This window comes from Parasteatoda tepidariorum, chromosome 8, assembly GCF_982258835.1.
Source record: "Parasteatoda tepidariorum strain Cologne lab strain chromosome 8, Ptep-v5.0, whole genome shotgun sequence".
NCBI classification, from domain to species: Eukaryota; Metazoa; Arthropoda; class Arachnida; order Araneae; family Theridiidae; genus Parasteatoda; species Parasteatoda tepidariorum.
Genome location: NC_141762.1, coordinates 76,151,040 through 76,173,268, shown reverse-complemented (window position 1 = coordinate 76,173,268; position 22,229 = coordinate 76,151,040). Strand labels below are relative to the sequence as shown.

Genomic DNA, 22,229 nt, shown 5'->3' with positions numbered 1-22,229 from the left:
AAATTATGGTTTTATCGATCGAACGGTGAAGATTCAGGATTGTTTTCTAAATTGTGACTTGGTTTTTGAATTGAAAATTCAGTCGTATAACGATAATTTATTGTAAAAGCATTTTTAACCAATACAAAAAAGAAGAAGTTTGCTCTAAGGATGTTTTTAAACATGCAATTTTATTAATCAAAAATTACAACATAGCAAAAAATATTACATTGCAAAACATTAATAATAATTTCTTTGAAAAACACTACAAATTCTTTTAAACACATTTTTTTTGGTTCATTTCTTTTTTCATTTCTATCACTATTTTACATTAAACATTGTTTATTCCGTTCAACTGATCCAACAATACAATAGATTCCGAATATTTAGCGGTAAGTAAATTTCCTATGGATCTGTTATTCATTTGATGTAACAGTATATTACTACTGCGACAGCAAGGATACTTCTACAAGTCCTCGATGGATGCTATGTCACTGCTTAATCGTTAGTTTAGTAGGAAATGTGCAGTTCAAAAGGATTCTATCTCCCTATAAAGAAAGAGATTAATTTTGGTGTAAATTTCAAGAATATGATAAATTATTTACATTTTGGCATTACTGACATTTAGGGTAACAGTAAAATACACGATAGCTTTTACCCAGGAGCTTTGATAATAATTGTGGCAAAATTAACTGTAAAATATTGTTTTGTGAAATTTAATTACTTCATTACATCCTAAAACATGATATAATAACCATTTATTCGGTTAAATTTACTTTTCAGTTTGTATATTCAAAATTACCACACATTTGGTAAAAAATACAAAACTGAAAGATAAATTTCACTAAATAAATGATTTTATGCCATGCTCTACGGTATCATGATAAAACTGCCAAATTTTACCACATTTACAAAATTTTACCATATTTATCAAATTTTATCACCCACGATGAAATCATATTTTATTGTTAATTTTACAAAAGCTCTCCGATATAAATTACCGAGCTTTTCGAGACCGATCCCATAAAGGCGAAAACATGGTGAATACTTTTTTTTAACTCAGTGAATGAATATTCATTATATTTAATGTATTTAATTAATGATTATAGTACTGAAACAAATGATTTTCAATGTATGTTACGACCAACACATGCATTAGGTTCATGATGCAGAAGTGAAATTTTTTCTAATTTGCAAATTATTTTTCTTAGAAAAAGAGGAAAGTTTATCATAGAACTGCGAAAAATGTTAAATTAGCATAAACGCTGAGAAATTCGCACGAAGGCTGTTATGCATTAGTATATAAGGAAGTTAATTAGTATTTTATAAATACCCTCCTTTAACCCTCCTAACGTAATTTTCATTCTCTCTCCCTTAGGCTTCCATAAACTTTTTTATCACTTTCGAATATTACTATTACTTCTTTTAACTTGATTCATTTTGTAAATGAGAGTAAACAATATTTTTTTTTGTTTTCAGCAGATTTGATTAATCTTTATATATATATTTCGTCTGTTCGTGTGTATGTCACTGAACTCCTCCTAAACGGCTGGATTGATTTAAATGAAATTTTCTGTGTACCTTCAGAAGGATTCGAGAATGGTTTAGATTCACAATAGAACATTCTGCCACAAACCGTTCCAGCGGTATCAGCGAAAATCGAAATGGAATTTTCTGATTGGTTAAAAGTTAGCCATTGTTTTAAATTTTGCTGTACACGAATCAGTTTTCAAATATCTTGAAGATAACAACAGTGATATTTTCTATCTTATAGCTCTATTCTTTTAGAAAAGTAAATTACATATACTTTAATATTTAATCATAATTCAGTTCTTTATTTCAGGTGAGCACAAGCACGTAAAATCAACGAGAATAAGTTTCGTAATTATTGGTCGGATCACGGATTTAGTATTGTGAAAACTGTTTAATAAAAATCAAGGCAAAAGCAAATTTTATTCACCTTGCACGCTTTAGCTCAATTTAGTATGCAATTTTTCATTGCTGACAGTTGTCATTTGAAAACTATTAGATTGTTTATTATTACAAAGTTTGCGAATTCACATTCATTTTAATTATTTCATTTAAAAAATAGGAGTAGACTATATTTGAGGGTGCCCCTTGATTCTCACCAAGTTGTGATAGCGGTTGATCTCCAAGCTGGCCGATGTTGAATCCCAATCGTGATTCTGATTCGTTTAAATTTCAGCGTTATTTCTAAAATTTTCAACGGTATATGTAATTTCAGAAGTCCGTTAGTTCTATGTTGGATACCAGCTGGTTAGGTTACTTTTGCTTCTGATCAATAGGATCGAAGGTATGTGGGCAGTCATAAAAAAAGGACTTTAGAAAAAAATGTCACCGCCATTCGGATACCACAGACGCCATTTTTAATTCGTATTTCGCCGAATTTATGTGGCGATGGAGGAACACAGATTCTATTCATGATAAATTTAGACAGTATCTAACTGCTATTAGAGAATTCTGTGCACCTAAAACTGAGGAAATTCAAGCTTAATGAATAAGTGAGATGCTTTTTTTTTCGTTTTCTTTCTGTGCTTACTCCATTAATTTTTATTTCGATTCAAAATGCATTTTATTGGGTTTATTAATTTTGCTTACATTGGGTTCATTGTAATTTTATAAAGTTTTGGCCGATGTCTTGCTGAAATTTTCCAATGTATTATTAAAATATCATTATGCTTTGGCAGCCATTCCTGTTTCCGCGGTGTTCCGCGCAAACAGGAATGGTGATAAACATAAGTTACCAATTTCGTCAAGGGGCCCCCACAAATATATTTTTACCAAAAATAGATTTTTGTTTTAAATTTTATCATTATTATATTTCTTATTTAATTTATTTCATTTTTATTGTTTTTTTATTATTTAAAATAAATACGTGAATTTTCGAATTAGCAAATTTGCGACCACTGTCAACTTCTACATTTCTTTTTGTTTGAAAGAGAATATTTGCAAAAATATGCCGCCTAAACGAATCGCTCTTAGTCGATCAACATCTCAAGCACGCAAGAAGAGAACTAACCGTGTTTCAGAAAAATCGGAGCAACGGGAAGAAAGACTTGAAACTAATCGAGAACACAATGCTTTAGCCCGTTCCTTAGAAACGTCTGAGAAACAGGAAAGAAGACTGTTAACAAATCAACTACGCACTACTCAAGCCTGTTCCTTGGAAACATCAGAGCAACGGGAAAGAAGACTGTTAACAAATCAACTACGCACTTATCAGGCCCGTTCGTCGGAAACATCAGAGCAACGGGATGCAAGAATAAAAATCAATCAAGAACGCACTTCGCTATTCACACGCTGCCAATACTCTGATTTGAATCTCAGTGCATTTCACTATGATCCGACAACCAACTATAGTCTTTCACCCAAGCGTCAACATCGGAAAAATGGATCAATTATGTATGTTTTGTAGTGCTCTCAAATTTAAGAATGAAACAGCTGGAATTTGCTGTTCTGGAGGCAAAGTGTAACTACCAGATTTAACGTCGCCAGCCGAGCCATTATCAACGTTGTTATCGGGTCAAGCAAATCAATAGAAACTTTTCTTGGCGAATATAGGTCAGTACATCCGTGTTTCCAAATGACTTCATTCGGTGCTGCTACAAGTATCGGTGCGCATATGGACAGCTAGAGTTATTTATTACATTCACATGCAATCCTGCTTGAGCTAAAATTAAAGAGCTTTAGTAACTTTGGCAAACATCATCGGATCTTCATGATGCATTATCACATGTGAGTTAAAACAAATATTAAGCTCTAAACTTGGTTTTATTGCGAAAAGTCATGTTTTTAGAGAGACACGGTGTTTGATGCATTCTATTGAACGGCAGAAAAAGAGAATTGCCACATGATTTGGCTTATTGAAAAACTCACACCAGGACAAATTGGTCAGCTCATATCAGCAGAAATATTCATGACGCCATTGATCCAGAATTATTTCAGATCATCATCCAAAATATGTTTCAGGGTCGGTGTGCATCACCATACATGTCTGTTTGAAAATGCACTAACGATATCCTAGAGAATTAACTGTTGAGACTATCACTGGTTTTTTCACCATTAAATAAAATTATCTATTCAAATCATAATCACAAATCGCATTTACACACTTAAATACAAAATTTAAATTCAAACTGAAAGCGTTGCAACGCACGCAGGGTACAGCTAGTATTTTATAAATGTTAATATTTGATTACTAAGATTATATTTGCAAGCTTTTCATTATAGTATTCTGCAGTGACTTCCATAAATTATAATAGGTAAATTTGAGATTTGTTCAAAACATTTCGATTCACCGGAAGATATTTTAAAACTTGAGCATTTTCTTTAAAAAATATTTTTTAAATTTGACTGCAGCTAGCACTGTCCTGTAGCTTTTATTTTTGCCAGTGTCTACCAATTACAAACATCATGGATGCTAAAAGTCCTTTTCGTAGATTCATTAATCTTTGAACGATTGACAACGTAAAAAAACGAGAATTATTTAAGTTCTATTCATATGAATAAAGATATTCATATAATTTTTTCATGACAAGCTTGCATTCATGGATGCAATCGATTAAGTCTCTTATAGGTAGATTCTTAATCGTAATCTTTATCGCAATTCTTTAATAATTACTGATCATAAGATACAGGGTAATAAGGAAAAATGTGGACAAAAATAAAAGCAAAAAATTTTGATTTGAAACCAAAGTTTTGAAAATTTTATGTTCCAAGCATGCTTCTAAACATGTGAATGAATGTTGGTGTGTTATTGATTGTAGTTCACCAGCATTCTGCAATGCTTACTTAGCATATATACTACAAGGGGAAAAATGTAATTTTTGCCGACTCAAATGCCTTAATAGGCTGCTCTTTGCAAAATAAAAATTTTGTAGACCTTTGTCCTGAGGGAGAGAATCAGAGTCAGAGGAAGTGATTAATCAGCGAGAGAGAGCATCTTGAATTATATATTTGATAGCAAAAAAATTTTTAAATGCTGTTATATTTAAAGTGTTTAGTGGAAGAACCAGCTAAGTGACGCTTGCTTGTTTTCCCGGCGGACTTTTAATGTTTTTCATGAAATATATTTTTGTTTGAAAAGATAAAGTAAATATACATGTATATAGGATTATATTCATAGATTAAAATTTTATTAATCTTAATTTGTAACAAACTGGTATTAAATTTTATCTAGCCTTGTTAGTCCGAAACCGATCAAAAACGATTCAGAGGCAGCGTGAGCTCAACTTTCCGGGAGTAAAAGTTCCAACGGTATGTATCGCTTAAATGGGCAAGAATTTGGTAATTTTTAATTTAAATAAAATTATTCTTTGCAATAGCGTTGATTGTGGTCAAAAAGTTATGTCATTTCGTTACATCTAAAAGTGTTTCTGAAATTAAATAAGAGTTTTTTTAATTGGTTTTAATATAAAAAGTATCTAGGTATAGTTGTTGAAGCTCACATTTTAAATTTTTCCTTAAAAATAAAGCAATTACAAACAAAAACGGCACATTTTAATTCATGACAAAGATTGGAAGACAATTTTAGGTTTTTTACTATCGTGGTAAACTACGCGTTCATAATTAGTTATGCGACTCTCATTTTCCATAATTTATGTTATCACTTCACTAATTTCCGCCGTTGAACACTAATCCACTTAGTGAATATGCACCTTTTTTTTATATATTTTTAACTTTTTAATCTTGTATCTGGAAGGCAAGAAAACACCGGTTTATAAAACAACGTCACCTTCAAGAATAATTCTTTTGCGTAAAACTAATCACCAATTGCGCAAAATGGCTGTAAGAATCACAGAAACCTCTCGTGGTTTGCCAGATGGAGTTCTGATATGTTTCTACCAAGGCATAATTTGAATAAGCATGGCAATCTCAGTTAACAAGGAGCAAAATATAGTTTAACTATCTCTTTGTTTCGTTCATATGTAGACTTATTCTTCATCTGATGAGCAAAGCCGATTTTAAGAAAAAAGGTGCAACCAGTTTTATCACACATATGAGTCCTTTTATCATTTCGGGTTTAACACTTAATATTTTAAAGGAGCACTCATATCTTAAAGATTATTGATGAGCCTCTTCTTATTTAAAATTTATAAATAATAATCTGAAAAGTCGAAAACTTTTTGGCTAAATGTATTACTCATATTAGTTGATTGGTGCTGTTTGAATATGTACTAAAATGCGTATCTCGATGCCTACTACGAGTACTGGGGAGTATACAGACTTTCGAATGATATAAGTATCGGAGAAATTTGTTAATTATGTTAATTTTTGACCATTAAAGGTTGATCTCGAGCAATAGAGTTGAACCGAATTTCTCCGTTAATCATGCAATTTTCTGCATGATTTTGTAATGCTGACCATTACTAATTTATTGATTTTTTAGTTTTATTTCGAAAAGAAAAACATGTATTTAGCTAGTAACAATAATAGTAAACAAAAAGTTGCCTAAGCACATAATAAAACTTTTTTCAACTCGACTTGGCTTTGATAAAAATTTAAACTTTTCACTAGGGCAGTGTGTCGGAAACGCAAACTATTGCGAACTTGAAATTTTAAATTTTAAAATTTTAAATGTTGTTTCAATTTTTTTTTCTCCCGTGCCTTAGCGTTCGATGCCAAGCAAGAAATTTTCTAGGATTGTTTATTGACTATTTGTCACCGAATTCTATTCTATTTATTTTGAAGTATCTTTGAAATGAATAGATTTAGTAATAAAAAAAACTATGCTATATATTTAAATAAAGCTAAATTAAGAACTTTCCCAAAGAAATCCCAATTTCTTTAAAAATGTCATTTTGCCGGTTTTTTTTCACTAATTGTGTTTTCACTAATTTCACAAATTTTTCACAAATTAATAAGTCTTTTCAAGTGTAGTGCTAATTACACCCTTTGGAGTGAGAAATAAAACCCTTTTGGATATTAACTTGAAGTAATGTAATCTTTCAAACATTTTTTCGACTCCAAACTCAGATCAGTTTCACGCCACAGCTTCCACAGTCCAGAAATAATATGAGTTACGCGTTGAAAGACGATGCATGAACAAGAATTATTAAACATTGTATTAAATTCTAAATACTTGAGTAAAGATAATATTTGTAAGCACTTTTAAATAATTTTATTTTATTCTTTGTACCATTTATGTCTTTTATTCTTTTTACCATTTCCTCGCGAATTTTCCGAGATTTTCAATCTTTTTTTCCACACGACAAACTTTCAACCTTAATTATGATTGCTTGCGTATCTTATATTTATGCAAAAAAAATCATAATTGGTCGTAAATTTGATATTTTTAATCACAAGATATTTCAAATTCACGCCGACTGAATTTAAAACAAATATTGTGTGATTCAAATCCAGTACACCTACACTTTCATTTTAGGACGTCGAGAGAGCTATAATAAGTAACAGATAAGATACGATAAGAAACAATAAGTTGATTAAATTTAGCCTTGTCTAGCTATTTTTATGATTATAAATTCAATTTTTTTTACAGCTTTTAAGGTTGGTAGATTTTAGCTTATAGCTTGCATAGGAATAAAAACAATTAACTCACAAAAAAAGTTAACCGATAATATAGGTTATCAAAATGGACATTTTTGCATATCTCAAATTATTAAGACTTTCAGTTTACAAAATGACTGAAAAAATTATGGTTTACAGTGCATGAAAATAATAAGAATTTAAATTTGCTACAGCATACTCATATTAAGCAATGATGTTAAGAACAACAGAATTTTAAACTTGTCTTAACTTCGTTTTTAAATTATATTATATTTAATAAAAAAATGTATATTAAGGATATTATGAAAACCTTTGTAAGTAACAAAATATTCAGTCACTAGAAATATATTGTTTGTATTTTTCAGCTATAACTTACCTAATGTTCAGTTTTTTGTGGAAGATTGGCTTAACGTTAATTTTGCGAAAACAGCAGTAGCCAATTTCATATTGTTTTCCATCCATGGTATCCATTGTGGAGAAGATAAAATTGTTGCTGTCTTCGCTATTATATATTCAATGGAAGCTACTTTTAAAAATTCATGATTTACTGCATCAGCCAGAGACAATATTTCACATATATTCTCCTCCGACATTTCATTTTTCAAAAATATCGCACATTTCTCTTTCAATGACAATACTTGGTATTTTTCTGCAGCCATCATCAGTTTTGTAGATATTTCATAATCCATTTCATCTACACTATCGGTGTATAAGAATTCCAAAAATGATTTCATAATGTGGGCATCAATATCAACGATGTCCACAATGCCACTGCGACTTTCTTCCATGTCTTGGTGATCAAACATGACAGCAAACACCGGGGATCGAGCCACTAGAACAGTTTTATGTGCATCAAGAGTTTCGCCATCCACACTCAATTTCACATCGCTGAGATGTTTGTTATGGAATAGATTTCGAAGGTCGTCCTGCAATGAAGGAGAAGCACTTGTTGTCGACGATGATTTGTTGGCAATAGATGATGATATAGATTTAGGCATGATAATATCGAATTGTGTTCCACTCGAAACGGAAAACTCGCAATAAAAATATATAACCCTCATCAGATAATTTTCCGAATTTAGATGACTCTCCCATTCTTTAGAAAGGGCTTCTGAAGGAAATTCCCAATTTGAGCAATTTTCAGAAGAAAAATAATGCTTTTCTCTTTCCGAATATATTTTTGAATGGTGTACATTAAGCAGGGTCAAAGTGCAGTCCGCAATGCATGGTTTATTATTAGCTGTTTCTGCAACCACCCTTGTAAATGTAACTTTAATGTTTTCGTTTCTTTCCGTGATAAAAATTTCAAAATCATTATTCGATCCTAAATTTAATAAATGTTTCGATGTTTTCCCTCTAGCTACAGACATTTCAAAAGTATTCCGATTGACACCAATTTTCGTGCACCAAAAATCTTCCTCTGTCACAATTTCAGTAGAATTGTATTTATGAAATTTACAACAAATCGTAAGAGTATCTTCGGCACAATCCTCTGCATCTTGGACATTATCTTTGATAGCAAGGAAATCAGGAAAATTAAACTGCTTAAAATCCCCTGGGGTTAAAATTTCCTTCCACTTATGGTTTTTCAATATCTTTCCACTGGCTCCAATTGCTTCAATTTCACCTTGAAGATAACCAATGGGCTTATATGTAATCAACCCTAAAGTGCATGAAATAAATTCGGAATATTCTTCACCCTCTCCTCTTGGGTAAAGTTGTAAATCGCCTAAAATGCTTCCAAAATTTTCATTTGTAAATAAGAGACGCGACAATCTCATGCCATTATGATGGTGGCAAAAAGAAAAATTTTCGATTTTCCACGTAAAATTATATTTACATTTGTACATGATTTTTTGTGGAAAAAATAAGACTTAACACGATGCAGCAAGTATGCATTTACTGAACAGCCAATAGGTTTGATATTAGATACATTCTTTATCAACAGAATAACACGCAATTTCTTATCTTTATTCAATAAACAGCTGCAAGATAGCTAAACTCGTCATTGTCGTTTACTTCAATTTTCTTAACAAAAAAAAAACTTGTCGTTATCTGTTACGTGAATAAAAATCCATAAGAATGTTAAGGGATATCGATATTAAATTACAATCTACGTTTCCACAAAGGTACGCCTAAATCTTTTGATTGATAAAAATTTTCATATTAATTTAATTTTTCGAACTAAATAAATTTCTTAAAAATCTTATCAACTAAGAATACTGCTCAAGTACTAAATTCCACCTTCAATTTCTCTTTAATGATATGATAGATTTTAAAGATTGACTTGAATGATAGATTTTAAATTTCAATCTTCTATGACATAAAATTTTGTTGTTAAATTACAAAAATATTTTGAACAAATATTTATCGGTACATATATGCTTTCAGTAGAAGGAAAATAATTTCCTCGTTTAAAACCATTATAATTTTTTTTTTGAAAGATCTGCATATTTGAAAAATGTATTATAAAATTATAATACTAATATATCTTTTATAAATTTTTAAAAGTTTTATTGAAATCTGTAGTGTATCTACCACTAAAAAAATGCAATTCCATTTCCCTAGTATATGAGGCATGTTAACTCGATTGTATCATGGGGTACCTTTTTACAAATGAAGGCAGACAGGTTCGATATAGATATTCCCACATTGGTGACCCGGACGTGATGTGAACACGCCTTCCTTGACAGAAACTCCCACTTCGATTTGAATACGTTTATTCATTGGATTGTCCACATTGAACAGTTGACTTTCTACTTGTGACTGCGACATTGTCTTCCTCATGCTGTTGCTTCTCGTTTTCGATGCACTCGACTGCTAAGGGCAGCACAGGTTCGACCACGACCGTGAAATTAAGTCAGGTCTCACGATCATCACTCAAAAAGTACGGTGATCTTAATAAAGCTTTCTCGGCTTCTCACAAAGCAGCAATGAATCAACTTGCGGTATCTCATTTACCGAAATCCATCACAGATAAAATTCTAGAGGGGGAGTACTGTAGTGCGTCTACCACAGCAAAAATACAGTTCCAATTCCCTAGTATATAAGACATGTTAACTCGATTCAATGTTGGGGTACCTTTTCGTAGATGAAGGTCGATAAATATATTCCCACAAAATCATTATTTAGAATTCAAATAATAAATTCTTAACAAAAATCATTTTTTTACTTATTTTAAAAAATATTTTATGCCTCCGTACGCCCGTAAAAATTATCCTGTATGACCGTGATATCAAGAACGTTCATTTCATCATTATAGTATTAATAGTTTAAGTAGTTATAGTAATAATAGTAGTTTAAGTAGTTACAGTAATAATAGTAGTTTAAGCAGTTACAGTAATAACAGTAGTTTGTATTTAGAGCAACAAATAGTCATATTTTAAAGCATAGCATGATTTTCAAAAAGCTCTAATTACTTTGAAATTAATTTACGAAGCAAAATAATTATCCACTGTTAGAATTTTTATTCCAAAATTACGATAAAATAACCGGCAGTATTCTGTTTACCCAATTAACTGCAAAGTTAATGGTCAAGAACCTTGTTTGCTTTACAATTTTGAAAACATTTACAACACGTATGGTTATAAGAACCATCAATGCTAAACTAAATGTTTTTTTACCACTTACAACTGGGATAGTTTCAAAACCGCAAAAAGAAATTTAACTTGAAGCTGTAATTTTCGCTTGGTAATGGGAATCGGAGTTAGGTTGTGGTTGAGTTATGTTTTATCAAATGAGCCAAGATATGTTAATAAGTTTATCTTATTGTTCCCCCTCTCGTACGAGACGATAAATAATAAATTTTTTTTGTGCTCAGCAGCTTTATGGTGTTGTCATCGTCGCGTGAATGATAGTATCATATTCCGACAGTTCAGTGTCACACGGGAAAATTGTGCTGTGCGAGACACTCGAAACTCTTCTTGTGTTGAACGGAATGAAGGAGATATTATGGTGTCGACGGAGGGGCTCGGACCTCCATCCTGTCGGTGATTAAGCTTTCAGATTAGCCCTCCAGGCTATAATATGTACCCAAAAGCAAGGAACTAAGATGCTTGATTAGGTGAATCTAGGTAATGCGATTGTTTAAATTCTGGTTGTTTAAACGTATTATGTGAAACTAGTCAACCAATCGTTTTTCTCACAGTTAACTGTTTGAATACCATCTTATTTATGATAATTTGGGTGTTTTGTTTGAATAACAAATAAATTAATTGTTATTCAATCATTTTTTCTGAGAAATTTCCATCAGTGTGGTTTGTAAATAAACTGATACAGACTCTTAACTAAAAGAAATGAAGAAAGGGAATTCAAAATAGTTATGTGGTTTCAGTACCTTTCTTCAATTGTAACAAAACAACAATGTTTTTGTGAAATTAGGCTCCAAAACAAGAAAGACCTATTGGAGGAAAATCTTGTGAATCATCCGGAGAGAGAGAGACTGTGTGGTGGGTATGATAAAATTGTAATGATGAAATTCAAAGAATATTTTAAAAAGCAGTAGGCTCAGTTAAGGCTAACTAACAGTTAAAGGACACAATAAACTGCATAAATACAAGAAATATACAAAATAAGGTAATAATGAACAAGTTTTATATGCAAGTGTTACAATAAACTGCGTAAAAACCAAAAGAATCTAATACTTGGGATACATGTATAAAACTTTTGGCCAAAAAATCAATGTCATTTATTAAAAGTCAATACCAAACTCAAAGAAAATAGAAAAGGTCGAGTAAAATAAGAATAGAGGAGGCTTACGTTCACCCAAAGAGCCTAAAAAAGTTATAGAATTGGGAAATTACACTGTGAAAAATTACGGTAAAACCATAACCACAAAATCGATTTTCACCAGAACATGTTACGTGGTATAAAATCTGATATACAGTAATACAGTAATAAATATCGTAAAATCACTGAACCATTCTTATTAAATCAGTTTTACTGAAGAAATTACGGTATAATGTTTTACGGTAGACTTCAGCTAGTATAAAGCTATATAACTTACCTTAACTAAGTTACTTCTAACACCGAGTCCACGATATTATATAATTGTTTTTAAAAATTACGTGACATTTTTTTAACAAATTGAACCACATTTCGCTTCTACAAATAATCTTCCCAATGTCATGAAAAACAGTCATGAAATTTCAAACATGAATGTTGTTTCTTCTTAGGGTGAAATTGATCTCTTTCGGCTATTTTAAGTATTTCTATGATAGTTTATTTTAATTTTCTTTCTTTGAACGAACCGATTTTATTTAGAATGAGGAATTACTAGCTTCAGCTCACCCGTCTAAAGTACGCATTCTAAAAAATATCGTTGATATTAACTTCATAATATAGTTTTGAAAACGTTTCATTTAAGCAAACTTCTCAGAGTTAAATTCTATTAAAGGGTTTGATTCAAAAACAAATAAATAAATAAATCAAGTTTCATAAATTATTGAAGAGATTCGAAAGAGATTTAAGTCAATAATTTTAGATAGAGCTGTGGTGGCTCAGGGGATAGAGCAAACACCTCCTGAAAGAAAGAAGACCTCAGCATGGATCAAGTTATTATTCCAACGTAATGAACATAAAATGTGCAGTTGAAGAAAAATAAGAAATTTCTCAATTCGTTCAGGCTTCTAAGCTGCGTTGAGGGGTAAACTACGAAAGACGTTATTACTTTTGGACTATTAAAGGATCAAATTTTTTGCTTATGAAAACCTTCTTTATGATAACCTAAGGCCTTCTCTCTTCTAGGAGAAATTGATAGAGCACTAGCCTCCCGATAAGGTAACCCGTGTTGAAATCCCAAAGATAGCTGATGGATACGAATTCCAGACCCGGTTCACAATGACGACACCCTGGCGTTAAATGTTTCCTCAGCAGTAGACGGATCATAAGTTAGGGTCTCCTTGCCCCCAAGCTAACAGTGTGAGGTCTTTGGAGATTTTCCTCTCAAGAAATTTAAATGTATGTAAGTTTTATCAATAAATCCTCCAAATTCCAGGAGTACACTCGTCTTCTAGAATGGGTTCAAAATTACAAGGACAAGGAGTTGAACATGGTAGTGGTAAACTCAAATATCGGGTCAGCTGTTAGACGACAGTTATAAAATTAAATAAAATTACTGGCGGTAAATTTCACTCAGCCAAATTCTTGCACTATTCAAAGTAACTATATTTCCCACGAACAAAACTACCATTGAAATTAAATCAAACCATAAACTTATTTTGTTTTTGCATCAGACCCCTTAATTCTTCAGTCCATACCAAAAATCACCGTACAATAAATTATTAGCTTTACTATGAGTATATCTGATTTAATGTAACTTTCTATTTTATTTGGGAATTTAAAAAAAAACTATATCACCACATGGAAAAAAAATCTTTTTAATAGTTTAAAATTTCATGCTTAAATGTCCTCTAAAGTCAACACATATTCGAAAAATTTTCATTTTGATTCACTTGCTTTTTATCAAATATTTCACTTTTTAGTGAAATGAAAATCATACATATGGTTACACTATCACATATTGTTATCAATAAGTATATCCTGACTTTAGAAGCGCACTTAAGTGAGGTAGGGAAAAAAATTAATAAAAACACAAAGAAAATAAGATCATATTGCCATATCGTGTTTATTTTCTTCCTGTTCTTAAGCAATTTAGGTGAAAATATATTTTTGAGTGTATGTTGAATTCGGCATTCTATGTAAATGTTCTTTATTGTTTTGAAAATGCGTAGAACCACAGTTTTACAGGATTTTAGTAGTTTCTGGAAACATTGGTCAAGGTTGCTAGACTGTTATGTGAGTTCCATAATTGCTGTTTCATTATTTCACACTTTCCATGAACATCGCGCCACTGCTTCAAGGTTCCATTGAGTAACATCTAAAGTAATTAAGGTATCCATAAGACAGAGTTCAAAATTTAACTAATACCTGTAAAGAAAAAGAAATTTAGAGTACAAAATTAAAAACTAAAAACCCTAAAAATTTCTCCGTGATTAAAATGTCTAGTAATAAAAGCGTTTGAGCTCGGGAGATTGAATTTGAACTAGTCAATTTGTGCTGACGAATTTGTGCTAGTCAATTTGTGCTGACGAATTTGTGTTAGTCAATTTGTGCTGACGAAATACTTGCTTAAATACTTGACAATTTTTTTTCTGTCTCTCCATTATTCCCACCAAGACTTAGCACATCTCAAACTATAAGGTTTAGCTGTAATCTGAGAAATATGGCCGCAATAGCTTGGTCAGAAGACTGGTCGTTAGTATGGAATCCATACACAGTATTTTTTTTCTTTACTTTTTGCCTATTAAATTATATCTTTGTAATTATTTTCAAAATATTTCAAAGATGCACATATCGAAATTATAAAAATCACCTATTAAAAGTTACTCATTCAATTTAGTCACTCAATTTATTTTACCTACTTATAGTCAAATTTAAGTTATAGACATGTATGTTTTATATCACTGTCCTCGCCAATTGAGAGCAATATAAGCTCTACGAAGTTTTACCTATCAGCAAACAAGTTCATAAGACAAACGGTTGTTTCGGTAAAATATGCAGAAGATGTTTTGGTCATGGCTGAAAGTACTTCCTTGGAGTACCGATATGATTACTTTTAATTACGTTTCATGACAACCTAATTTAGAATTTCTTACCATTAGATTCTTTTTCAACATGTGATGTTTTTCAATGAATATCCTTATTATACATTTTTCTAATCCATTTTTATAAATTATATGGTACATTCCAATTCACTGTTAAATCCAATCTATGGCAAAAATGTATTTTATGTTAAAATGTATTTTATGGTCAAATGAATTTTATGGATGATGAACTCAACTGATGATGAATGAAATTTTCCCCGGCCGATTGGTAGAGCTGTTAGCAGTGACATCGTAGAAATAAAATATCAAAAAACTATTCTTGGCCTATGGGAAGTCTAAAAAGTATGGTAATTTCTAATATAGTGCTTTGGTAATATATTTGAGTAAAATCACAAATAAAACATGGTTTGATTATCAAGCTGTTTGGTAGTGAATAAGGTAAAATGAAGTAATTTTCTCAAAATAGTGGATAAGTTCAACAGTTTTTGTAATATTCAAGATGACGAAAAAATGTCCGTTTCATAACCTCTATTTTATTTAGCAAACTCATGTTAACTCTGTTTTCAACCAGTTAATTTTTTTCCTATTCTGTGAAGGCCAGATGCTGACGTCTACAAACTTTAAAAACTATTAAAATAACCCATTTTTAAGTAATGTTTTATAGCATTAACCTGAGTTAAATCAGTAGCTTAAATGTTACGTGGCTTGCTGTTCCAACATCATTAAATGGATTTAGGGATTTCGTGACCCACCAATACCCGGTTGCAACTATATAATTATATTTATACATTTGCATTTATTTATTTATTTTATTTATTTATATACAATTACTTATTTTATATATTTATATTTATTTATTTATATACAATTACTTATTTTATATATTTATATTTATTTATTTATTTTTGCTTATTTATATTGATTTATTCACATTTACTTATATTTATTTATTGTAACACATACATAAGCAGGCTATCAAACAATAAATAACACAAGAGGGAGAAGCGCATCAAAAATATAGGGATACTGTGAGATTCGAATCAGTTACCTCTCTGCTATGACAGTTACATCGTTGCAATGTCTTTCTCTAATTTGTATTGTTTTTGAACTTAACTAGAGCTTATACTAAATCGTACTTTGTAATGAGCTCATAAATCTGCATATATATGTGTAACAATAAATAAATAATAAATACATAGAAGAGTGACTTTTTTGAATATTTGTTTTTTAGGAATCTGTGTAGCCGAACATGAAATGACTATGTAAAATGATTTTGCTGTAGTTCATTTACGTCACACTGAAGCTGCACAATAGGCTATTGGCGACGGTCTGGGAAACATCCCTGAAGATGATCCGAAGACATAATATCACAATTTTGCTTCTCTGCAGAGCGAATGGCTCCCCTGCTTTGGTAGCCCGACGACCTGCAAGCGAGATCAAGCATTTTACGGTAGATCAGTTTAAGGAGGACCAATACCGCACACCCTCGGTCCCTACGCAGACTGATCCAAGTGGTCAGCCACCCGCACACTGACAGCAACCATTGATGCTTGACTTCGGTGATCTGGTGGGAACCGTGTCTTAACGATGAGTCTACTGCGGGACCTATGTAAAATGAAGGTAACGAGTTCGAAACCCTGGATGTGTCTTTTTAAATTGAAAAACAGATAAAACTAAAATAAGAAAAAAGCACAAAGTTATTGAACCCACTACATTTACGCCTGCGAGCGTTTGGTGGATGGACAATCCTCCAAAGCATCAAAGCTTCAATAATCAACGGTTGCTCTACTATCAATATATCCAAGGAGCCTTTCTATCTCCTTGTTAACGGCTTTTGGTGCATGAATGTAGTGAGATCGAATACCGCTATAACACTGGATGTATATTCTTGTTTCATTAACTAGTGCTCTCTGCTTTTCAGATTAAAATGGAGTTTATAATCCTGTCTTTGTATTTACAAATAATCAATCAATCAATAAATAAATAATTTCCATTTCCCCATAACAGATACATAAACAGTCTGTATAATTTTATTTATCCGAGTTAAGTAGCTTGAAAGTTGAAAGCGTCAGTTATGTCCACTTTCTCACAATTGATAAATAACATATTTATAATCTCTATAAATACACAAATAAAAACTTCCTAACTCTTGTGAACCATTTAACTAAAGTTCCATTTCAAATAAACCATTAACTTAACTTTTACTTAAATTGGGTATAATATAAACAAAACACAACTACTTCCATTTAGTAGGAATAACATTTACCATGACGCAATGCTAAATTCTATGCCACTATCCACATAAATGCCACTATCCACATAAATCAATTATTATTCAAAAATCGAATATCAATTGCTTTTCTTTATAATGCAATAAAATCTGGCGAGCAGCTATTTAAACGATCAAACACTTCGTTTGTTTATTTGTGGCTTGAAGTTAGGCTCGCAGAAAATGCCCTTCATGGGTTAAATTTAGTAGGAATAACACAACCTGTGACGTAGGCTATAGTATACCCAATTGCAAAATTTAAATTTCTGTTTGTATTTTTGCTAAACGTGCTGTAACAATAACTATGTTTCTGAAAATCAAAATTGTAAACCATTACCATAACGAACAGAAAAATTATAAATGGTTTAAGTACAACTGGATTGTTTAAATAGTGTATATTTTGATTTAATTAACAGAATTATAATTTCTTTACACCAGTGATGTATTTACCATACAAGTTTGGTAGTCTTGCCAGAATTATTTTCTCCATACATTCCATAAGCAACATTGTAGATTTTATGTCGTTTGCCCTTCAAAATCAGCATTCAATTTAACTTATTTTAGCATAGTTTTAAAATCAGAAAAAAATTTCACCAATTAACAAAAATGCAATAAAACTTGCAAAGTAATTTGATTTTCTAAAAGCAAAGTTTACTTACTTGCAAAGTTTTGAAAACCCTTAAGGGTATTTTTCAATCAGACAGATTTGTATTCATATTCAATTAAAAAATATTAAACAAGTAAAGATAGCTTATAAGTCTTTTCTTAAATTACTTACCGCACATATTAGCTTTTCGTGAAGACGCATTTAAGTACAATTGAGAGGAAATTGTTCTCGCCAATTCCTTATTGTTTTTTTTCCATGTTTCCCATTTTGGTGATTGCAAAACATTCTCTGGAATCCCATTTATAAAGTCTACAGAAGCTAATTTCAAATATTCGTGATTGACTGCATTAGCCAAAGAAAATATATCACACACGTTTTCAATGGACATTTCAGTTTTTAAAAACATACAACACTTTTCTTTTAACGACAGAACTTGATATTTTTCAGCCACCATCAACAGATTCATTGCGACTTCATAATCCATTTCATCCACGGTATCCGTGTACAAGAACTGCAAAAATAACTTCAAAATATGAATATCGGTATCAACAATGTCAACAATGCCCATCTGCGTTTCAGTCATACCATGGTCAAACATGACAGCAAAAACTGGAGAACGGGCTGCCAGAACATTTTTATGGGCTTCGATAACTTGGTCCTCCACTCGCAATTTCACATCGCAAAATTTTTTGTTATAAAATAAGGCTCGTAGATCATCCTTTATGGAAGGAATTTTGGTTCGAAAGGATTTGTTATTTGGCATAAAGTGTGTATACATTCCGTTAGAATAAGAGAATTCAGCTGTCAAATAAACAGTTTTTATCACAGAGTGTTGGTATTCTACAGCGTTTCGCTTCAGTTCGTTTAAAAATATGGCTAAAGGAATTCTTATTGTGCATTCTTTTTCCTCAAAGAAATGTCTGTATGTTTCTGAGCAGGTTTCATAGTTCTTCATATTCAGCATAGTTATTTTGCATGTAACCACAAACCAAAAAAATCGATTGCGTGGTTTCCACATCGATACAATGAGGTTATTATCTTTTGAAGCAATGGAGAACTTAAAATATTTGTTTTTAAAGTATTCTGAATGAATGTGGAACACCATTCTTCCTTCACTATACCTAGAGTGACATTTAATTAACTGCCGATCAACACCAATTTTAGTATGAGCAATGCGTTCATCAAAATCATCTGCAGTAGGATTTTTACCATGCACCTTACAACAAACAGTCAGACTATCTTCAATACTATTACGAGCATCTTGAGTTACATCCATGGCTGGAAGGAATGTTGCACTTCCCCATTCATGTTCTTTATTGCTCGATTCATTATCATACAATTGTAATACTTTTAAGACCTTACCACTTGGTCCAAGTATTTTAATATCAACATCAAAAGCAGGGAAACTATCCCATCCCCGCATATATAGAAAGCAGGAAATGAAATTTGTTGCTTCTTTAGTTTTTCCTCTTGGATATAAACGAAGTCCCCATGCACGATCCGTGAAACTTGGAATATTGAAGTCAGGGCTGTACAAGCATTGACCAGTTTTCTCATGACAAAAAGAAAAATCTTCGATTTTCCATACGATTGAAAATTCTGTTTTAAACATGATGACTTGATTGAAAAATTGAAAATGGCGTTACTGTTGGAACAGTAGTAAATTAATTGATTTTAAAAGCACTCTCGAAAAAATTTTCACATCTACTTCTGTATTAATATCTAATATCAAGCTAGAGACTAGCATTAAAAAAAACCTGATTTCTGCTCTATTGCATATTTACATTATCCAAATTGAAACTTCATCACGAGTTAGTTAATAATATCACATCACTTCCGTATTTTATCTTACAATATCATATCTTTCATTTTTATTTATCACACAATAGTTTTTTTTGTCTGTTGATAAGTGGTGATTTATCTGCAGTTTTCGAGTGAAATCACAATTCGTAATTGTGTTCATGAAAAAAAGAGAATATTTTAAGCAATAAATCAGCTTAGTGGATGAAAGTTCTATGCAGCATTTATGAAAGAACGGGAAATTTTTCAGGAGAGATCTTTCAATCGTATCCAACAGTTATTTATTTCGCTATTTTGTTTGTAGATCAAAGTGAATGAAGGAATTGTGTAGTAGTTTATGTCTGTTTTCGATGTGGAAGAAGTCTCCTAATATATTTTGCGACGAACAGTTGACTGCAACCTCTCAGCAGAATACTACAACTTCAAAATAACGATTGTAAATGCTCCAGCAATTTAAATGCCTATGATGGTCTTATAAATTTTGATAATTGGAAGTTCGAAGACAAACGATAAATACAAAATATTTTCTTTACTTCTCCCCTCTAAGAGAGAGCAATGTGATCGGGATCGAGTGGTTGGTAGGGATTTGGGCTATAAAGTTTAAAAATATTAAAAAATAATTGGCTAGCAAAAGCATTAATAAAAGTTAAAATATTTGAAAATAAAGGGACAGCAAAAACATGAATAAAATAAACTAAACACATAAAGAGATAAATGAAAGAAAAAGCAAGCGATAAAATTAGAATTCGCGATCGCAACGAACTATAGGGGGCGTTGTTGTATGAGACGCTTACCTGCGATTTCCATATGAACCGTCATTCAGTTACTCTGGAGACGTCGTTAATGTAGCGTGTAGCATTGCAACGTTCCTTCTTTAATGTGGCTTATTAAATTTAAAAAAGAAAAATGCTTGATCTTCTTTCTTGTACAACCGAAAACAAAATGGTATCTCTTTTTATTAGAGAAGGAATATCCAAAACACATCGGAAAAATATTTGTACATTAACAGAAAAAAATATGTATATTCTTATAAGAGTTAAAACCTAATGCCCGAGAAATAGTATTACTAAATTTAATGATATAACATGAAAGGCCCATTTAAACTTTACATTCTATAGTTTTAAGAATCATATTAGTTTAAAAATTAAAATGAACAAAAAGTATACATAAGCCTCATAATTTTATGAAATTTAATTTTGTAAACAACGTTTTTTGACAACAATTTTTATCAAAAAATTTCAAGTTTCAATAAAAATCATTATTTAGAAACTTGTGGCGTAACTACCACTACAAATATTAAATACCAAATCAATAGTATATAAGACATGATAACTTGAATCCATCACGAGGTACCTTTTGATAGATGAAGGTTGACATAGTCGATAATTAATTTCCCCCACATTGGTGACCTACGGACGTGATAAGAAATTGTCAATATTGATGGATGAATCCACATTAAACAGTTGATATGCTTAAAAAAAAAAAAAAAAAAAAAAAAAAAAAAAAAAAAAAAATCCGGTGAAGTAAATAAAGTCTCCCGGTTAATAAATAATAATGAGCGAAATGCTAGAAAAAAAATGATAATAGCGAAAAGCTATAATAAAAAAAAATGATGGAAAAAAAATAGCGAAAAGCTGTAAAAAAATGATGAAAAAAAAAAAAAAAATAGCGAAAAGCTGTAAAAAAATGATGGAAAAAAAATAGCGAAAAGCTGTAAAAAAAAAAAAAAAAAAAAAAAAAAGAACGAGCGAAATGCTTGGAAAAAAAAAAATAAATAAATAAATAATGAGCAAAAATTGAAGTTAATAAATAAAAAAACAGCATTAATCAACTAGTGGTAATTGTTCATCGAATTCTATCACAGATACAATTCTGGAAGGGGAGTAATGTGGCGTAACTACCACTACAAATATTAAATACCAAATCAATAGTATATAAGACATGATAACTTGAATCCATCACGAGGTACCTTTTGATAGATGAAGGTTGACATAGTCGATAATTAATTTCCCCCACAAACTAAGAAACGTAAAATAAAGAATGCTGACGAAACAAAAACAAAAAACAATTCTTTTTTGTCGCCATTTTTAGTGCTACGAATATTCGTCTTTGGGATTTGCCAAAAACAAAACAAGATGCAATTTTATTTTTTCAGGAGGGAAATATTTTACCGAAAAAACGAAAATGTACCAATTCCCACAACATAAAACTTTATCTTGGCAAACGTACGTTTTGGAAATGTTATTTCATTTGGAATCTTATTCATCAGAGTTCATATGGCGATATGATTGTTTTGAATCTATGCTAAACTCTATATCGGCTCATTTTCCACCGAAATCCAATTAACTATTTTGATTTTAAATAAAGTGTTTTATTTTATGAACTGTCGCAAAAATTTTAAGTGTAGATTGGCGGCACTTAAAAACCGCCAAATCTGTAGCGG

The 22,229-nt window shown here is 31.2% G+C and overlaps 2 protein-coding genes across 3 annotated transcripts; both read right to left on the bottom strand.

The window, feature by feature from the left end:
- Window positions 1-153: 153 nt before the first annotated feature.
- Window positions 154-9,438, bottom strand: LOC107449568 (uncharacterized). Its single transcript, XM_087169175.1, has 2 exons — window positions 7,883-9,438; window positions 154-527 (listed from the first exon to the last, which is right to left on the bottom strand). Exon 1 carries the CDS (start codon window positions 9,354-9,356, stop codon window positions 7,890-7,892), a length of 1,467 nt encoding a protein of 488 aa, XP_087025301.1. The 5' UTR covers window positions 9,357-9,438; the 3' UTR covers window positions 154-527; window positions 7,883-7,889.
- A 4,679-nt stretch (window positions 9,439-14,117) lies between these two features.
- Window positions 14,118-19,820, bottom strand: LOC122268308 (TD and POZ domain-containing protein 1). 2 transcript variants are annotated; one of them, XM_043041185.3, is made up of 2 exons: window positions 18,158-19,820; window positions 14,118-14,383 (listed from the first exon to the last, which is right to left on the bottom strand). In XM_043041185.3, exons 1-2 carry the CDS (start codon window positions 19,596-19,598, stop codon window positions 14,331-14,333), a joined length of 1,494 nt encoding a protein of 497 aa, XP_042897119.2. In that variant the 5' UTR covers window positions 19,599-19,820; the 3' UTR covers window positions 14,118-14,330. The 2 variants fall into 2 exon arrangements, with proteins under 2 accessions (XP_042897119.2, XP_042897120.2); XM_043041186.3 differs by having other exon boundaries at window positions 14,118-14,433; window positions 18,158-19,784.
- Between the last annotated feature and the right edge of the window lie 2,409 nt (window positions 19,821-22,229).

Coding starts and splice junctions, on each gene's coding strand:
- LOC107449568 (XM_087169175.1), bottom strand. CDS start 9,356: ATGTACAAATGTAAATATAATTTTACGTGGAAAATCGAAAATTTTTCT.
- LOC122268308 (XM_043041185.3), bottom strand. CDS start 19,598: ATGTTTAAAACAGAATTTTCAATCGTATGGAAAATCGAAGATTTTTCT. Junction 14,384..18,157: donor ACGAAAAGCTAATATGTGCG/GTAAGTAATTTA, acceptor TAATTACTTTAG/ATGTTACTCAATGGAACCTT.